The sequence below is a fragment of the Ambystoma mexicanum genome, chromosome 5p (genome assembly GCF_040938575.1).
Source record: "Ambystoma mexicanum isolate Mex_15411 chromosome 5p, UKY_AmexF1_1, whole genome shotgun sequence".
Lineage (NCBI taxonomy): Eukaryota > Metazoa > Chordata > Amphibia > Caudata > Ambystomatidae > Ambystoma > Ambystoma mexicanum.
In genome coordinates, this window is record NC_090930.1 from 420,089,316 (window position 1) to 420,109,184 (window position 19,869).

The window sequence follows — 19,869 nt, forward strand, 5'->3', positions numbered from 1 at the left end:
TATTGATTGAATTGGTTATTATACATCGACTTTTAGAACATTTAATTCACAAATTCCATAGATAGCAAAACTAAATAAAGATCTTACATCAAAAACTTCAAACAACATCTTACAGATCATCACAATACAATAAAAAATAAGGTGAGAGACCCTTAATTTCATAACATTAAAACCTAATATTTGGATCACTCCCCCTAAATCATTAATTTAAGTTTAATTCATTCCAAAATCCCACAACTGCTATTGTTACATGAACCACTCAGCAACCACTCCCATAAGCAATGTACTTCTATGCATTCTGTTCTGTGTACAAAGGTTATAAAATACCTTGAGCGGGAGGGCATAAGTACAGGACATTCTAAAATTATGCGTTTCCATTTTCTCTACATTCCGACAACAGCAAAAAGACAACGCTCTAGGAAGCATCCACCTGATAGTTCATATTTCTCTGGTTAATGTCAGGTTCATTCGAAACCTTATGAATGAGGTAGATACAAGTTCTCAATGGTGACTTCTTTATATATGGTGCCAAGGCCCCCTGCCTCTTATTGATGCATATAGATGTAACTCTTATGAATCAATGTTGTGATTATGTAATGCAGCCTATTAATCTTTACATATAAAGCGGAGTGTGTGGGTGGCTATCCAAATCCACACCGTTTAACCCAATGCTACCAAATTTTGCATGGATTCCTCATTTGTCTGGGGCAAGATTATAGTCTATGTTTGGATGCAAGAAGTTTACTCTATAGACACCCTAATTTACTGATGCTCACCCCGATTCACTATAGTAGGTACTAGAAGGAGGTAAAATTTGGCAAAGTGTCTGAAGCAAAATGTTCTATGTGCTGGTTATTCCTCTGGAATGTATTACTACTGTATACAGTTCGAAAGTGTTCATTAATTCATTTTTAAAGGGAATTTTAAAAAGTAAGATTTCTTTTATCACGCCACTCCAAATATGGGAAATGGCAAGGTTACAGTTTACTTCAGTTCATTCACAAGAAGAGAGCACAATCAATCAATCTTTCTTGGACGCCTTCTCAAATGTGCTGAAGCCATTGAGTGACTGGAACATGGCGCACAGAAAACGAACATCGCTTGGAAAAGCTCCATCTGATGCAAAGTGAAAATGAATATCAAGAGCTACTGAAACACAACAAACAGCAGCGCGATTTTCCGACAAGAGCAACTTTCTCCAGGGCAAATGAGAAACCAGAGCAAACTGACTGACATGAGGGCAAGTGACCATCCTCCAGGGCACAAGACACTACTCGATCAGGACACGGGCAACGCCGGGTACCCCAGTTAGTATTAGATAAAAGTGTTAAAAAAAAAAAAGTCTGGTAACAAGTTGACATTTCTTTGGTTGCCATAGATGAGGAACACATGCCTGGAAGTAGTAGCTATTTGTGAGAACCTGTGCCCCGAAGCTAAAGTAGTTTGATAGTGGACAGGGAGGCCTATTATTTTAATGTGTCTGTCCTATACTACTTCTTTGAATTTAGAAGCACATCTTACCCATGTCTCCTTATAAGCTCGGTGTCTTATCTCTACCCCATGTGAAAAAATATTTATCACCTGTCGAATTATTGTCCAAGTCCAAAGATGTATTCATGCTTTTTCCATGGTTTGCTCATCATAGAAGGTCACTGGGGATATAACAAATACTGCTTTGAAATAGGACTGATAATGATGAAATTAGGCAAGTTATATCCACAGAAAAACTGCATTCAAACTAAGTAATCCTGTCAGTTCCATATTTCCAATGTATATGCTTTGAGTAAAACCTCATTTATTGACTTCTTGGCCCTTTGAACCTGCCAAGTGTAGTAGGGTTCATAAGGATGCATCTTATTTGGTCGTTTGAGCATGCAGTTTTTGGTAGTGCATCTTTGTGACAGATCGGCTGATAATTAAATCATATTGAAAGTATGTCCATCTCGGAAAATAATAGACGAATTAGGGAGAGCAAACGTTTCTATGTATGTGGAGTGAAGCATTTTTTATAATGCACTCTCATAACACAATATTTTTCTGCACTTTAGCACTGTAAATGTGGGCAATGTTTAATAGATTAAATATGACAGAACGGGTTTTCACGTTTGTGACAAGATTATGGACTATTTTAAGAAGTAATAGTTGATGTAACTTTTTCCAAAAGCTAACATGACATTATACATGGATTTTATCATTATACTGCATCTTTGATATAGGTGCCATTTTAAATTACGAATCCATAGGCGGAAAAAAGTTGTGGACTCCTTGTGCGATAGCCAAAAGTGGCACGCAAGAAGCTCCATGGATTTTACAGCCGACTGGCTATGCACCGTGCAGGGCCCGTCGGTTTTATAGATGAATGCAACCAAACAACCACATTCGAGAGGTAGAGGGAAATTCCAACCAACAAGCGATCCCTCAATGAAAGGGGGTGGGGTACCCTTTAACCACAAACATACAAGGTTGTGGTTGTTGCTGTTCTTTAGATGAATGCAACACCCCACCTCGTCTTCCTTGTCCTGTGAGCTTGTTGGATGCTATCAGCAGGTGGGACGAGGATGACAAAAATGTGGGATGAGATGGGGTGTTACCATGTTTCGGCAATGAAGATAGCATCAAGCTTGTGTGTGGAGAAAATGTTGCCTGTTTTCTTAGGGTGTTCTGGGCACTAGATGAAGTGATCATTTATTTAAATAAAATGATACGACTGAGGGCCGTCTGCATATTTGTGTGTTCAAGTTCATGTACCAAAATATAGGGTCTCACGTGGCTTGCTGTCCATAGAAATAACGGTAAAAAAAGATGAATATGTAAAAGAAAAAAATTTGAGCAAAAACATAGCTACATAAAATAACTGGTCACAAAACTTTCTAAAAGGGCAAGAAAAGGCATGCTTTTAGAAGGCAGAAGTAGATCCAATATTGTGGTAAAATGCTACATGTCCAAGGATCCTGCTTGGACAGCACAAAAGGAGACCAAGATTGCTACCCTTAGATGGGGCATCAAACTTGATGGAGACAACAAACTAAGGCTGCCCAATGACCCCCTGGAGAGAAAACAAATCCTCTTGATGACACCCAGGAAGAGTCAAAAGGCACATCCATCTATATGGGATCTCATTCTGGAGAAAGTAAACTCTTGTGTCTTTCCAAGATTGATTTGTGGCATACATTCACTACTACTTCTATTTCACAGATTCAAAACACTGGAAACAGTATTCTGGACAATCATGAGGCCTACCTGGATCAGTGGCAGATATTATGGCACCAAAGAACAAACAGTCTGTAAAGTAAAAGTCCCCTCCCAGTGTGCCAGTCACCTTCATCAGCATCACGCAGCCATACATGATCGACCTATTGAGCAGGGAAAGAAGAGATGTGAGCATTCAATGCGTTTGGATATTAGAGAACAGAAATAAAGCCTGGATTGTTTTGGTCTGTTTACATAGCAGGCTCTGGACAGGAAAATGAACAAATGTTAACCAGTTGAGGCCATACCAATTATCATAGCACCGCTTATCAAAGCATACAATTCGCACCACCTTTGTAAAATGTTCCTGTTTGGGGTCCAATACACGTTGAACTTATATTAAAAAATGGACTACAAATAAATTGCAGCAGCCTTCAAGCTCCACAGCAACTTGTTGCAGCCTATTCAGCGTGGCCAGAAGCCAGCGCAGCAAGCTCACTGGTTACAATCTTGCATTGAAAAGCATGACTTTAGACGCTTGATAGGAGTAAATGCCTCCTCCCGGGACCCTTTAACCTGCACAAACAATCTTCATCTGGACTCTGAATGTATTCTTCTCAATCCCCACAATTTATTCTGTACTTCATAATCCACCTTCCCCTTTCACCTCCATCTCAAAACTTCCTTTGACCTCATTCTCCGAGCATGGTTCATGACAAAGCCTAACAAAATTGGCTTTGTGACTTTTCATAAACCACCTACACTCTCCTGTACTGATTTCCACTTCTTAAAAATAAAACCGCCATGCTCCCAATATCTTGCCCTGCCCCTTTGTCCATTGTCTTCATCAGTGATCTGAAATAGTGCCAGTATTCTGTGGTAGAGAAGGAATGGAATGCCATTGTAAATGCAATCTTAAGTGTACACATCTCTGACAGTTTCTTTTAAATGACAGTGTGGTCCATAGATTAAGGTAAATAATTATAGTCTGCAACCACATATGCTTTATTTCTCCAATACATTTGGAAAATATAATATGTTGGTTAACTACTAAATGCAAACCACTGGACACATGGCAGTCTCAGGGTGTACTACTGATGCCAAAAAGCAACTTTTGAAAATCAAATATCCTACATCCTAATTTCTGCAACTTAGAATAGATGGTGGAACCATGCGAATACGTGAATGGTTGAAAGACGAGTTAATGCTACAGAACCTGACAACGGCTTTCACAGAAGGCCTGGGCTGATCAATGCATGGTTTTACCTTGCATATATTTTATTAGCAAAGGATTAACTGACTTGCTCCTTCCTGAAGAGCATTTGAAGAAATACCAACTAAACTTTGTAAAAGAACAAAAAAAAACATTCCATACCAATGACAGATGTAAAGAATTCAAGTTACGTCTGAATGTATTTGTGATTATGAGGCGTGCTTAGTTGGAGGGCCTAATAAAAACAAACCCTATTCAAAAGCTGAATGCCTTTAGTCTACACGTGGTAATAGATGATAGGAGTGTAGGCTTGGCAGATTATTTTCACCTTGAATTCGTTTCGCAATGCTTTTCTCCTGATAAAAAAAGAAAACGCAAATGATAGCAGCCAGGAAGGTTATGTGATTCAGGTGAGCGTCTAACTTGCATCATGTTCCCCCTGCGACATACTTCAACGATACATCTTCCTAAAACTTTCTGATCGGTTTCCTCTTAGCTCCGTTGTTTTTTTATCCGTTTTGTGTGTATTGCTGGCTCTCCTAAAGCATGTGGCCAACTTCATGTTGGCCACATGCTTTTGTTTGAGGCACTGACTGCTAGCTTCTAACCTCCGCTTTACTTGTCAGGCTGCTGGCTGTTTCAAGAACGGTGGGACAGGGGCTGGATCGGACTGCTTGATAGTCTCCCCCCCACTCTCCCTTCAACAGCCGACTTGGGAGTCTCACTGGGTTGTTGTCTGGCCATGCAGTGATCGCCAAAGTGCAGACACTGGTATGCCGCGTTATTGATTTTAGTTGAGAGGCAGGCCTGGCTGCATTCTAACCCGCCTGCTTGGCATTTCTGTTCCCGCTTTACCTTACAGCGCGAAGATGCCGGCAAATGGGAACAATTGATGTGGTTTGATGGAACGGGCACTCTGGACAGCTGAATTTATCATGGAACCACGCAACAAATGTGTTGCGCTGCGGGAGCACAGAGTGAGAAGGTGTCGGGCATTCCCAGGGAGACAAACCGGAGGACAAGTGGGCTAAGTGAGGATGATCCTTTCCGTCAGACAGAGGCTTGCGGCCTGCTGGGATTGCTTTGCATTTGACAGGGTTTTTTTCCCTCTTCACACATTTACTTCCGTGAAGCCACCCCCACGGCTGCTGCTGCTGGATTTTCTTTCACGTCTTTCATCAGGCCCTCTGGACTGTGCACACCTGTTCCTGCCGTCTGCAGTTCTTATGGCTTCCTTGAAGGCCTTTCATGCACTTACTTCCCCAAGCATCAGCCAGTGCCTTACTCTGGGGTTGCACCTCTGCTCTCGGCATGCAGAGGTCAGGGTCTTGAAGGGAGGGTTTGTGTAGGGGAGGGTGTGCAGTAGTGCCCTTTTTGGGTCTTGGCTGCTGTAACTTCACACTCCGTTATTCTTCTGTGGTAGGCCTTGTCTGGAGAGATTGTGGTTTAGGGACGGTTGGGGTCCAGTGAAGTGTGGGATGTGCAATATTGGGTGACTTTCTCTGGAGTCTTGAGGGCGTGTTGGAGGCTTGGTTGTTATTGGGATTTGTAATGTGCTCCACTGACCTTTGCATGGTCTCCATGCCCTCTGGCACATTTCATGGGGAAGGATTGAGTCTCTTTTGCCTGTGGTGCTAAGTTGGTGTTTGGTGTGTACCTTTGACAGAGATGTAGGGTTCCAATGTCTTTTGTGAGGCGTATTCAATTGCCATGTATGCTTGGATTAGTTGATGTGCGTATTCTGTGTTTGAATGTAGAATTTGAGCAGGACAATTGAAAGGAGTAGTCGGAGACCTCAATGGGCAGAGAAATGTGGAACCATGGCCAGGTGGTGCAGCAAGTCACTGTCTTGGCCTTCCCGCAGTACCTTGATCGAAGCTCCTTCAGTCCTGGGGAACACAGGTTGGCTGTAAAGTGGTTAAAATTGTTACATGAAGCTTAGAGAATTGTGCAAATTGCTATTTAGACTGTTTTGTGGTTAAAATGATTACTTTATGGTTGTATAGTAAATTGTTATTCAGCAAGTAAATATGAATAATTGTAAAATCTGCAATAAATAAAACACTTGAACACTTAGCAGTGGTTCATCAAAATCTATTTATTTAAAGTTCATCATTCTTTTTGAGTAGACCTTTGGTCCTCCCTACCATTCCCTAGGAGTCTGCAGCTATAAAAAGTCAAGGGCCTTGCCCATATGTACTTATTAGTGCCTGACTAGGGTCACCTCCGACCTGTTGCCCTTTAGAGGGCAGAAACACACCACCATGTGTCTCTTCCGACCACAGACCATTCCTACGCTCATAAGGTCCCACTCTCACAAACATGCTTGACATTTCTCAAACCATATCGAAGTTCCTCTGGACACCGTTTCTCCCCCTCCCGAGCATGCAGCAGATATTTCCTCCACATGCAAGCTTGATGCATCTACACCCTCGAAACATACCAACACTGCACCTTCTCCCATGTTTTTGACACCCTCATTCCAGCTGCATATAGCATCCTGCAAACTGGCCATGCAAAGACGACCAGGTGTGGAAGTCCTTCATAAAACCTAGTCGCCCTGTATGGTGCATAGCCAGTCGGAAGAAAAATCCATGGATCTGCTTACGTGTCAATTCTGCCCATCACACAAGGAGTCTGCCACTTTCCTCCTGAAATACCAATCACCTCACAGGTGTGGCCCATTCATGGATCAGATCACTAACCTTTTCTCATCCGCTTCCTTCACAGGTTCAACCAAAATCTTCCTCTAGGACATCAACCCACCATGAAATCAAATGCCCAAGATCACCGGAGACACTCCATATAATTTGCATGTTCACAATTACCAACCCTCCTCCCTCATAAAATGCCTCAATCCCATTCCACTCGACTTTACAGGTAATGCTGCCATCCCCAGTTTCCACCCTCCCAACTCAAGGCAAACCTTGACATCCTCCTGTCATTGACAGCTATACACGCTTTCTGACATAGCAGAGTCAAATTCTCAGCCCCATAGCACACCCATGAGCTGTCAAACAACAAACCCACCACCTGAGCACATGAAAAAAGTGGCACAAATACAACCAGGCTGAGGACCTTCACCACCTTTAAGGCACTACGTATTGCAATCTAGCACTCATCACAGAAGCCAAATCATCCTACTTCTCACAAGTGTTGTGGAAACTTCAAAACCAGCAAAGGCCTCTTTACGGCAGTCAAACTTTGCTCCAATGTTTGGGTCCTACCAGACCCAGAAATACAATAGTGCCTGAAGAAAAGAAAATGTACCAACAATTACAATTTATGACAAGAATCCACACAATTAGAGAACACATTGATGCATCTAAATTGTCACATCGTCGATAATCCCACCTTGTGTATGCCTGAACCCCACTCACTCCCAATTCTCACTTAAAGCCAACCTCTTATACAGATCACAGGACCCATCCTCACTGATCTCCACCAAATACTTAACATCTGGCTGCGTCATGGAATCTTCTCAAGCAACCTAAAACAGGACTGATCTGTCTGCTCCTTAAAAAGAACATCGACAACTACCAGCCTCGCATTTATTGGCAAAATCATTGAGAAGGAAATAGTTCATGAACTCCTTGAGCAGATCAGCCACCATGTCCTGTTCTGGGATTACCAATCTGGGTTCTGTCCCAAATGCAGGACAGAAACAGCTACCACAGAGGTGCTAAACCATGCTCTCCAGATCATTACCAAAGAGGGCTCTTGCCTCCTGGTTCTTATGGACCTTTTTGCGGACTTCAATCCTGCCAACTACCCGCTCTTGCCAGCATCTTTACGCAAAGAATGGGCTTCTCAGCCACGATTCTCAATTAGGTCTCCTCTTACCCTTCAGACAGACCAACCTATTCAGATGGGTACTTTCAGATCTGACCGTTGCCCAAGTTACTTACAGATTTCCTCAGGGTATAATGCAGGCATGCAGAGAAACCTCAGGTGTGCCTGGTCTACATCACTGGACCTCCTTCTGCACCACCTGGCAACTGAACCTCTATTGTAGGCTACAGGACAGCTGCACCACAGCAGAGCATTAGTTGAACTATGCATCTGACTGAGAAACTACTCTAGTAACTTTAACAACTCCCTTTATGTGGAAAACCTTCCTTTTCTTCAGCAGAATTTCCACTGCTCAACCAGAGACATTCATTGACAGTGGTGAACTTTGACTTTCCAAAATATTTCTAATTCTTTTTTTACAACTCTTGGTTGCTTTCCAATATCCACAAGAGTGTGCATTTTGTCTTTACAACATTGCATCGACTCTTATTCGAGATGTTTATTCTCTTCAGAATAAACATTGACTTTGGAATATCCTAAACCTAAATTGGGATTCCTTAGTGCCCGGAAGCCCTCATTGGCCCTAACCTCTGAGTGACCCTAAGTTGGCAGGTTCACACATTTAAGACTTGAACTACCCTTATCAGAAATTAACCCACCTATAATTTTACATTTCCTCGTTCCTGCACAGCAACATATAAAGGTAAACGAAACTAATGATATGATAGGTTATTTATAACACGCTTAATACCCAGAGGTTTACTTTGCCAATGGGTAACCTAACTTCTGGAGGCTAGCTCTACAGAGGTTGCACAAATGATCTAGTCGGAGACTAATCTCCACTTTTCTAGAAGAAAAAAAAAAACACATGGCTTCCTGCGGTTTGTCACCCACAGAAATGAAAAATATTCTGCCATTAAGTACAATGTCTCCGGACATACTATACCCATGGCCTGACTTGAAAAACGTCTTGCAGAAGTAATAATCCTCACCTCGTTTCCAATTTTCTGATTGCAATGCTAACAGCAAACGAAGAAAGGTACAGAGCTACAGTACCAGGTTGTGATGCTGGAAATGCATCAGAGGGACAGGGCCTCTGAATCCTTGTCCTTTACTGCTTTTTATCGTGTGTTCTGTCGTGTTTTCTGCCCAGGAGTCCATGTGGGACTCATGGCAGTGCAGTTCTCTCTTTTGGTTTGGTGAACAGACCCATGGGATACCCTTATGGCACCCATGGGTAGGGGTACAACCCTGTGCCCCTAGTGTATGTTTTTGGGCACCTGTGGGTGGCCCACAGAGCAGGGTATGGGCTGGTGGCAGCTCCATGCTGAATTTGACAGGTACTCTGGGTGTCCTCCATTTTGGGATACCCAGGCCCTGCCATTGGGATCAGTTGATTCCTGATAGGAAACAAGATGGCCCCTGTGGCCTCTTGCTTTCTATTGCCTGTTACCTTGTGTTCCCAAAGTCCTGGGAAGCCCCGACTCTGTCCCTTCCCCCTGACTGGCTGTTGGGTGGAAGTTCCATATATGGTGTTGTTGTGAAGGCCCAGCTAGACTGACTGGAGCCTTCCCAGTGACTGTATGTTGTGGGTACCTCCTGTGGGTGGGACCTGGGTGAATGGAGTGTGTGACAAATATACACTCCTTGTTGTGGGTGTCTGGTTTCTGGCATAAGAGACAAAGACTGAGACAGCCCTGCCCGAAATTGGCCTGAATGCAGTGTGTAGTGTTGAATGGCTGGGTACTTGTCCCAATCCACATTCCTTGTTGTGAGTGTCTGAAAGGGAGGAGTGTGGCCTGAATGCACTGTGTGCCTGATTGGCTGACTGACTGCATGAATGCCCTTCTGTATGATTGGCTGCTTAGTGTGTGCCAGCAGTGTGGATGAGAGACAGAATAGTATATCTGGGGACCTCTCACCACTGGTAATTGTTCAGAAGCGTTCTGGAGCTGAGTCTCTACTCTAAGAGTAACTGGAACTGCTGATCCTCGACGTCCAGCTGGAAGAAGAAGACTTGCTGCTGCATTTGCTTCGACCGATCCGAAGGCTGCCGAAATCGTCGAAGACTGACCCGAGAGAGGACCTGGTAAGGCGCCCTCTTCCCGTGCTCCGAGGGACCATCTAGCACCGCTCCATCTTCGCCGAAGCGCCCTGGAAGTCAGACCCTCGAAAGGCTGCCGACCCGAGACGGGACCGCCGAGGAGATGGAAGTGAAGCACCCGGACATCGCCGCCGAAGTCCATTGCCGTCGACCAGGGTTCGCAGGTCTGTGTAACCGCTGGAGGCCCGTCGAAGTTGTGTTGCCCAGCCGTGGGAACCACTTGACGCCGTGCCGCCGACGACCGGAGCCGCCCGCTCCTTTGCCTAAGAACATTCGAATCGAAGGATTCCCTCGTCCGCATCGTCGACCGCTTTATCCTGCCGGAGAAAGTCGAGGACGACCAACGTGCCGAGGAGAAACCTGCCGGTGGGTTTCCCGCCACCCGAAGACCACAAAGACTCGAACGACTCGACACCCTTGCTGGGCCCCCGTCTCCACAATCTTTGCGGTCCAGAACAATTGTCATCGAGGTGCCCCGCACGCCTCTTCCTTGCAGGACGCCGACGCTCCGACGCCGACGAGCACCGCACGGACGAAGCTGCCGCCTCATCGACGCCGTTCACCCGTGTTCTCCGTCGGACGTTCGACGACCTGTGTCTCCCGCTTTAAAGGGCAGGCATTCAAGAAGGGCCGTCGATTCCCCGACGCCGAACGCCGAGTTCCTCGACGCTTCTCGACGCCTCTCGACGATCCGTGACTCCCGCTTGAAAGGGGGTCGCTCAAGAAGGATCTGTCGACGCCTCTTCGAAGAACTCGACTCCACCAGGTACATTGGGGGGGTAAAAACATTATAGGAGGGAATAAGACTTGCAGAACAATATATGGACTGGGCTTGTGCTATATCTTTATTTTACAGGTTACCCAGGTGGGGGGGGGATCTCCACACAGAACTGTGTCTAGTGGTAGGGGCCAGTATTCTGCCTATTGCTCAACCATCTTATTTTCTCTCCTCTCTCTATTGCTGGTTTCACTCTATTGATCTGTGTGACATTGTTACAGTATTGTTGATGCACTTTATGAGATCTAATACAAAGGGTGGTACCACATTAGAATTGTATATATTTGCCATTGTTGATTTTCCTAAGTACAAAGTGAGTTATTATGATAAGTGTACATAACCTTGAATATTGATTATATAAAGACTGTGTTCTAGCCGATACAGTGTGTGGACATTCCTTTGTGGGGGCTTGGGGACTACACTGTACTTAAGAACCAGCCTGCATCACCTCCTGAGAAGCTAGGCCTTGATTGCTCGACCATAGCTACCGAATAGAGAATTTAGGCTGGGGTCCTCTGTGCCTCCCCTCTACCATATAGAGAGCAGAAGTACAGACCACCCCCTACCGGGCCTTTACACAGGTATATACCTTTCCATGGCACGATACACAGCCAAGGCCCTATATGTGTTCAGCAAGTAGCAAGAAGTGCTTTAGGGAATACATCATTGGAAAAATGTACCTTGTTTGACTGTATTAAGATTATTCCCATTAAGATTTCCAAAATATTTTGAGATTAATGGAAGCACTGTCTCCTGTATTATCTTTAAGTCCATTTGTGCTCCTCTGCTGATCAGTGTGTGAATGCTAGACAATGAACATCTTTGTGGGAAATCTATCCCTGCCTCAGAGGTAAAGGAACACTTTCAACATCATGATTGATCCACTCTCACAAGCTCCATTTACCAACACCTTTAGTCCAACTGTAAGAGAGAAAAGGCATCAGAGTGGTTTAGCACAAATCTTTATTTGCTTCAAGTGGCTTTTCAGAGTTGAAAGCAGTAGGGATTAACAGGGTTCTCTTTACCAAAAGTGGACACAAAGTGGGCCTGCAGGTTGAGTATACTTGTGCAGGAAATGTAAGGTTTTGGTATTGTAAAGGCATCATGAAGGAAGATTCAAAGCTCAAAATAAATAAAATACTTTATTAATTTAAATGTCAGGATGGAAAAAGGCCCAGCTTGCCCTTTGCTAAGGTGGGATTTCCCTACATAAATGAAACTAAGGAAAGTCTGATCAAAGAGTACTACTTAAAAGTCGGCCTGGGTCCAAAACCTATACTTGCCCTCACCTATACAATATGTAGGGATTTCAGTAACCAAAGAAACAGGGTTCAAAATAAAGTGCTGAGCTTCTTCAAGCTCAGTTTTCTTTCAGCTCCCTTCCCCAAGTGTAAACAGTTCCACAAATAGTCAAAATTATCTTTCTCAGGTTGGTTCAAGGTGAGAGTTCTAAATAATCCTCTGGGTTCCCTTCCCCAAGTTCCAAGCAACACAGTTCAAACACAAAAGGGTCTTGCGGCTCTGTCCTTAAGACAACAAGTGTAGTTCAAGTCTCAGAGTTCCCTTCGCCAAGGCCTTAAATTCACCAAGACAATGTCCTTGTCTTCTTATGACTGTCACACTTGCGCCTTTTTCTATAAACTGTTTTAATGTGGGCATCTTGGCTGTCCTCTTTATTTCCTTGGCCAATAAAGCATTATTTCCTTTCTTTATATAATACATTTAACTTTAGGGTTTCTTTTAATTCTGCTCTCAATATGGCTTTATGCCATTTGAAGCTTTCATTCAATCCAGTAGCAATACACCTTTCTTTTGCTTAATTTTAAAGTTCTATTCAGTTCGGAATTCAACAGGTAGTGACTTGGCTTAATTTTAACGTTTTTATTCAGTTCGGTATTCAATGTGCATTAGTTTTGCTTAAAGTTCAATTTCCATTCAGCCTGTGTTAAATATTCAATTGTTTTATTTCAATTCAAATGCTCAGCACTCAAGACTTTCTAAAACATTCTTCCTGAGACACGCGAACACTCCAATACAATTTATACTTCAACAATGGACATTTTCAGGCATTCGTGCACCAAGTTATACCGGGTTTCTCTTCCGTCAGAAACTCACCGGTCTCACTGATAGCTTACACCGCAACGCGGAGCACACATACTTCTGCTGTCAAGGGTCAAACTCCGGCCCCTCAGACACTCCGGCGTCGGGTTCATTGACACAAGTGAACCAACAAAGTTCTGTTGAAAGGGAAAGGGACGGCCTCGCCACACGGCTCCCTTCTATGCACACAGTCTGCTTCACGGAGCCCCAGGTCCCACGCCACGCTTCACGAGACCACCTCACTCCTGCAGTCCCCAGCTTCTCTGCGTCCTGAAAATGGCAAACCGACTCACAGCAGTTTCCTCCAGCGGCTCGCCTTTCCCCAAACAATGTTCCCTGATGGCCACACATGGCTCCTTTCAGCTTCTCTGTGTTGCTTTCTCCCTCTCATTTTTGCTTTCTCCCTCTCATTTTATACACCTACAACCCTTTAACAGATTGCAGGTGTGCTTTCCAAATTAAGCTTGACCGATCATGATTAATGGGACATGCCTGACCTTCACAACACTTTGCAGGCATTTTCTTTGTCCCAGTACTAACGTGGTGAAATGGTATAGTTTATTACTCTCAGCTGCCTCTTTCTCATCTCAGTACTGTCAAGTGTTACATGAGGAAAAATGAGGGGAGCTGACTTAGAGTAACCCTTAAAGGTCGGGGAAAGGTTAGGTTGGCCGTCAATAGGGAAAGGGGGATACCATGTATCACCCGAGGGCAAACCCGCTCTTTCTCACTCTCTTTCTGCGTTGAGAATTATCATTCCTCCTGACGCTACTCTGACTAAAAAAAATGGGGTAACAAAAACCTACAAAGGTTTCTGGGATTATGGGTTTATTATGGAAATGGAAAGGGGAAATATTCCGTCTCCCTCAGGGTCACCCTCTCCCCAATCCCCAAGAACCCTTCATCCCAGTGATCCTCCCCCGCTTCTCCACCCCCAGGGTCGGGATACAAAAGCAATGGCCTTTCCCTGCCCACCTGAGAAGAGAATACAAGGGGAGTAGATGTGAGGATGCCCTCAGGTTTCTAACAGTATATGAGACTGAAAAGTGTTTGGTCCTTCTAGGAAGTAGTGGCTCAAAGGTTGCCTCACCAGCCTTGCATTTAACAAGAGGAGACGATTACTACATACAAAGAAATAGGCAGAAATGAATTCAAGGCGGTAGAAGGGAATGGTTTCAACCTCTGCTTCCAATTCCTCACACAAGACATTATGGGGGACCCATCTTAATTTTTCTGTTGGTTTTTTGGATTGAACTCCAACAGTATAATGCATTTGTCTAGTGCAGGGGTCTGCAATGTTTGGGTCACCAGGCGCTTTGATTATAACTCCCATCCGGTCTAGCCGGCATATTCATTGGCGAGGAACCATCGGAATGGTAGTTTAAAACACCTGGAGATTCTCATGTTGAAAGACCAGTGGGAAAAAGTGTACACATTCAACATTCCTATCGAACAAGAACACAGCAAGTGCAACCAATTGAAGGGAATATCTCTGCTTCCCCTGTCAAGAGGCTATTATCAAATAATCCCAATAATATGACAAGTAACAATTACAACATGCACTGTAATATGCAGTAAAGCAATGCCCATTTTCATATACTACATTTCATACCCAAGATGTTTCCATCATTCTTATAGATTTACCCCGCAGACAGATGCTCATCACTTTGTTTGCGAGTGCCTACTCATGTGTCTTTATGTTTTACCATCATGCAGGAATACAGAAAAGATTTGTTTAGCAATCTAGACCTCTATTCATAATCATTTTTGTGAAATAAAGAGGACTACACATGGTTCTCCCCAGCTCTGCTAAAATCATTGTTATAGGCCTTCAGAATCCAGGTCCCAGGTTAAGCAGGCGTGTCACAGATTACCATTCTGTAAGGGCAGGATAGCCTGAATCTTTTAATGTTTAGAAATAAAATGATGCTGGTAAATCTATTTCTGAAAAGGAAGCCTGATAATCGGCCCACCATCCCCTTTCATAATGATTCATGCCAAAATTAATAATGACTGATATGCCTTTGCTGCCATCTACAGCAACTGCCCTGCCAACACCTCCCACCAAGGACACAGGAACAGCTCCCCCTCCCCCCCAGGAAGTTCCCAATAACGGGTGCTTCAAAGAAAGTCCTGACAAAGACATTGTCAAACCAGCATGCTGATTACCGGAATCCTTTTGAAGTTGACAGATATTGGGGGTGAAGTTAGAGTAGTGCAGAGGAGAGTTTTAGACCAAAAAGGAGTCTACCATCTTGAATTTTGCTTGGATTCTGCTACAGCTGCCTAAAAGTCCTGCCTCTCCACTTCCTGCAGATAAAGCAACCTGGGTACAATATCAGAAGGCAAACACTTGTTACCACAGCTTGGAGCGGACCCCTGATAAGAATCTTGCTTTGGACAAACACTGTAGCATTTTACCTTTATAAGAGGTAAGGGGGCTGCCCATAATAGACTAATATTTGGACTTAAAGAGAAGAAGGAATCAACTGGAAATCTGTTGAGGATACAGTCTATTGCAAATTCCTCTGCCAGGCAGGGGATGGACGCTCCAAAGGACGAGAAACGCTCTTCCCCCTACCCATCTCAGGGGCACAACTGAGGTGACAGTGCTATGGAACAAGGCCTCTCTGTTGCCTGTGCACTGGAATGAGGATCCTGCTCACTGGGGCTGAACGACCCTCTGAAGGACCAGAACATCTTCTTGGAGTGGACGTGCAGAACAAAGGAATCAACTTGTCTCTGCAGACCCTGGACTGGGCCTCCCATCCACCCAGAAGTCCAGAAGTAGCTCGTAGCCTCGTTTAATGCCTCAGGCATCCCTTTGGGCTGACTCAAGCGTGTTTGACTCACTTCAAGCCGCTACAGGACCTGTGGTACTGCTTTTAGCACTCTACAAACTGCTTACCCGCTCTTCAAGCCATCCATAAACCGACAACCCTTTGATGTGGACGTCCTCAACTCGATTGCCGGCTCAACTCCATAAAAGAAACAGACTAACACCAACACAACCTGCTGTAAGCCATCAACTCACCCTTCTCCAACAACGACTCGACCTAGCAGAACAATAGACTTGCCATCGACTCTACAAGCCTAACAGCGACTTGATCCACTGACAGCCTGTGCCCTATACCAACTCCTCATTAACTCGTCATTGTGAAAACACAACTCTACCAACTTGACACCAGCTCGACTGATGAAAGGCGCCTGGAAACCTGGTACGATGTTGGTGATCCCCAAAGACAAGAAACCAAAAAGGTATTTGAAGAGGCCCAATTCCCCTTGTCCAGCTCACAGGACCTTAGTGACATTTAAGCCATCCTTTGCCTTTTATGAGACATATGCTGCTTAACTAATGCCGCTGCCTACAATCCCAGAATTAACAATGCAAAATCCCAATCCAAGGAATTATTTGCCATTTTCAATGAACTGGTTGTTCCCCCCCCCCTATGTCTACACATCAGACCATAAAGGATGAAAAATTGTGTAACATCCAACACGCTATGTTAGACAAGATTAACTTACTCCAAGAGAAAATTAAAGCCAATCTCAACAGCTTACCCCAAAGCCTCGTCCCCAACACATGCTGGCACTGAGCCAGAAGGTTCTAGCTCCCCAGCCTCAAACCCCCCCTACCCCCCGACACCCTTTGCTTTCAGAGAAGTAACCATTGCTGAGGTCCTACTAATCATGAAGCACATAAAACCTTCGCTATGTAAACACAATATTTTCCCTGCTAACATAATCAAGGACTGCGCTGCAGCATTAGCAATCTTCATTACAGCCTTTATTAATGCCTCATTCACCTCTGGCACGGTACCTTCCTCCCTTCCCTTAAGGAAGCTTGGGTCCAGCCACTGCTAAAAAAGCCCACACTCGACCCAGACTTCCCTAAAAACTAAAGACTGATCACCACTGTGCCATTCCAGCTGAAAATCTTGATAAGGCTGCCTACCTACAGATACAGTCCTACCATGAGTTGCACAACATCTTGGGCAAGAGACAATCTGGGGTTTGCCCATGGCACGGCACAGAGTCAGCCTTGCTAGACTTAAAAAAATCAGCTTCTAGAAAACATGGGCAAGGGCAAGTCTGCGCTTCTCCTGCTCCTCGACCTGTCAGCAGCATTCGACTTGGTCGACCACAAAACACTAGGAAAACATCTTATAGACTCTGCCCACTTTTCCCAAGAAGCCACCAACTGGATAACCTCCTTCCTGGAGGGTCGAGCCATCAGGGTCTTCTCAGACCAGGCATCAGCCACTCCCTCTCCCATCAGCTGTGGGGTGCCTCAATGTTCATGCACTTCTCCAACCCTCTATAACCTCTTCACCCTACCACTATTTAATGACCTGGAAGGTCTCAGCATAACGTTTACCAATTATGCCGATGACACACAAATTCTTCTCCCACTATATGGTGACTATGAGAAAGACCTCAGAACCCTACAACAGACTTATGCAATCATCCAGGCGTGGATGGCGGCCAATGGCCTTTGTCTTAATGCGGATTAAACAGAAATCCTACTTGTAGGCCCCAAGGAAACCCTAAAAAAACTTGACAGCAAATACAGCAATTTCAGCATCGAGAACACTGTCATCAGAGTCTCTGCTGCGGTAAAAACTCTCGAGTCTTTTTCGACTCCACCCTCTCTAAGAACAGACAAGTTAATTATATTTCCTCATCAGCAGCCCACACCACAAAAATCATCAACGCAGTAAAACCCTACCTCTCCGCCAAGAACTGTCTCAACATTGCTAGAGCCACCATAGGCGCAAAATTGGACTATTGCAATGTCCTCCTGCTAGGTACGTCCGCCAAGAACATCAACAGGCTACAAATCACACAAAATAACGCTCTCAGAGCTGCTCTCAGTATCCCTAGGAGAGAGCATATCTCTCAGGCCAGACAAGATGCCCACTGGCTCCCTATCAAAGAACACATACTGTTCAAGGCGCTGACAATCACGCACAGATGTCTTTCCCAATCTGCGCCCCTATACCTAGCTGAACGAATACACTGTATACACTCGCTCAGACCAAAGCGAGAACTATACTCTGACCAACTTTCAATCCCTGCCTTTAACAGAGACAAAGCCGTCGAGGTTAGCTTCGAAGTGCTAGCACCAAAATCCTGGAACTTACTACCACCCAAACTCAGGAAAGAAACATCCCTATTAGCCTTCAGAAAGGCTCTGAAAAACATACTATTCAAATAGCTTGTATCCACTCTGCTGTTCCACTGTAACCAAGGAATCTGAATACTGCCTAATCTGTAAAGATCTAGTACCCAAGAACTGTACACTGTATTTTGCCTGCACCCAAGTGAATATGCTGTAACAGCGCCACGATGCCCCAGGGCAGTTGCGCGCTTTAGAAATGGAGATAAATAAATAAACTATATACATACAGGGCTGTCTTCCCCCAGAATGCCCCTTTTTTCTCAAAGTCAAAATTCTCTGTGTTTCCTTTACAGGGGTGAATCTCGAGTTTAATTAGCTGTGTGCATGAAGTTCCCAATTTTCCAGAACCTCGTTGGGCATGCTTTTATTTTGGTATTACCATTCGGTTGGTGTTTGTGTTGCAACTTTATCAGCTCTTGAACAGATTTTGAGTGGGCACTGCTATACTTCCAATCGTTATAATGCAATCATTAGAAAATGGTCCCCAATCATGAATGTGGTGCAAACCCTCAAAAGAGTGACCTGCACAAGACCTTCAAACCATCTGCAAAAAGCCCTAGGCAACAAGCATGCACTGAGGGTTGCACACCCTATGACCTACTGGTTAAAGTAACTAATGCCAGTTGGAGATACATTATTTGTTTGAGGTTTACAATGATGGGAATCTTGTCTCTTGGGAACAAGTGGAGACAAGATTGGGTGGCAAATTCAGATTAGCAATCCAGTACTTCTGGCTCAGGGCTGGCTTTGGAACATGATCCTAAGTTTCCTTGTAGCACTGAGGATGTTTCCACGCCTTAAGTATTTAGTTAATTCACACAACTCAAAGAGGGTGGTCTCTATAATATCAGATGGTGCCGAGTGCTACTCCCAGGGGGGTTACACTGTGTCGATCATAATGGTCATTGGATGTGAGGCAGGAGATTGACAACAAGATGTGGAGGTATATGTGTGCATAAACCCGGAGAGTAGTGATAAATACAAGATTTAAGATCATACAATATAGGATACTTCACCTGGCTTACATGTCCCTGTAGGTTCACAAGACATTTGAGAAAGTAATGGTTTGTGTGGATGGGAACTGCTATAGATTTATGGCAGGACTCTGGGTTTCTCCACGTCATCTGCAAGTGCCAGAGTTTATCCAACTTCTGGCAACAGGTGACAGACATGACGGGTCGCATGATTGGATAGGAGGTTCCCTGTGACATACTTTGCTGCATGTTCAGGTGGCTCCCAGAGAATAGCAAAGGGGCACAGAGATTGTCTATGTGAATGTTGCTAGTCAAAAGGTGCATCCTAATACTCTGGTCCAGCCCGGTACCCCAGTCTCCTCAAAAAAGGTTACGAGAGCTTACCTGGTGTTCTCATATTGAAACAGAATTTTGTACGATGTTGCCAGTAAGATCTAGGCCTGCTAATATTTGGGTTCCTGTTAAGGTGTTCCTTCAAAATATGATAACAGAGGATGCAGTCGAGGCAGAGTTAAATGCTGTGTGTGGTGACTTGTG

At 44.4% G+C, this 19,869-nt stretch overlaps 1 protein-coding gene across 1 annotated transcript in view; it reads right to left on the reverse strand.

The window, feature by feature from the left end:
- SLC9A6 (solute carrier family 9 member A6) overlaps window positions 1–19,869 on the reverse strand; it is a 906,904-nt gene that overhangs the window by 555,602 nt on the left and 331,433 nt on the right. The window contains exon 5 of the mRNA XM_069612818.1: window positions 3,241–3,353. Coding sequence (XP_069468919.1) covers window positions 3,241–3,353 — 113 coding nt within the window. The remainder of the gene's footprint in view (window positions 1–3,240; window positions 3,354–19,869) is intronic.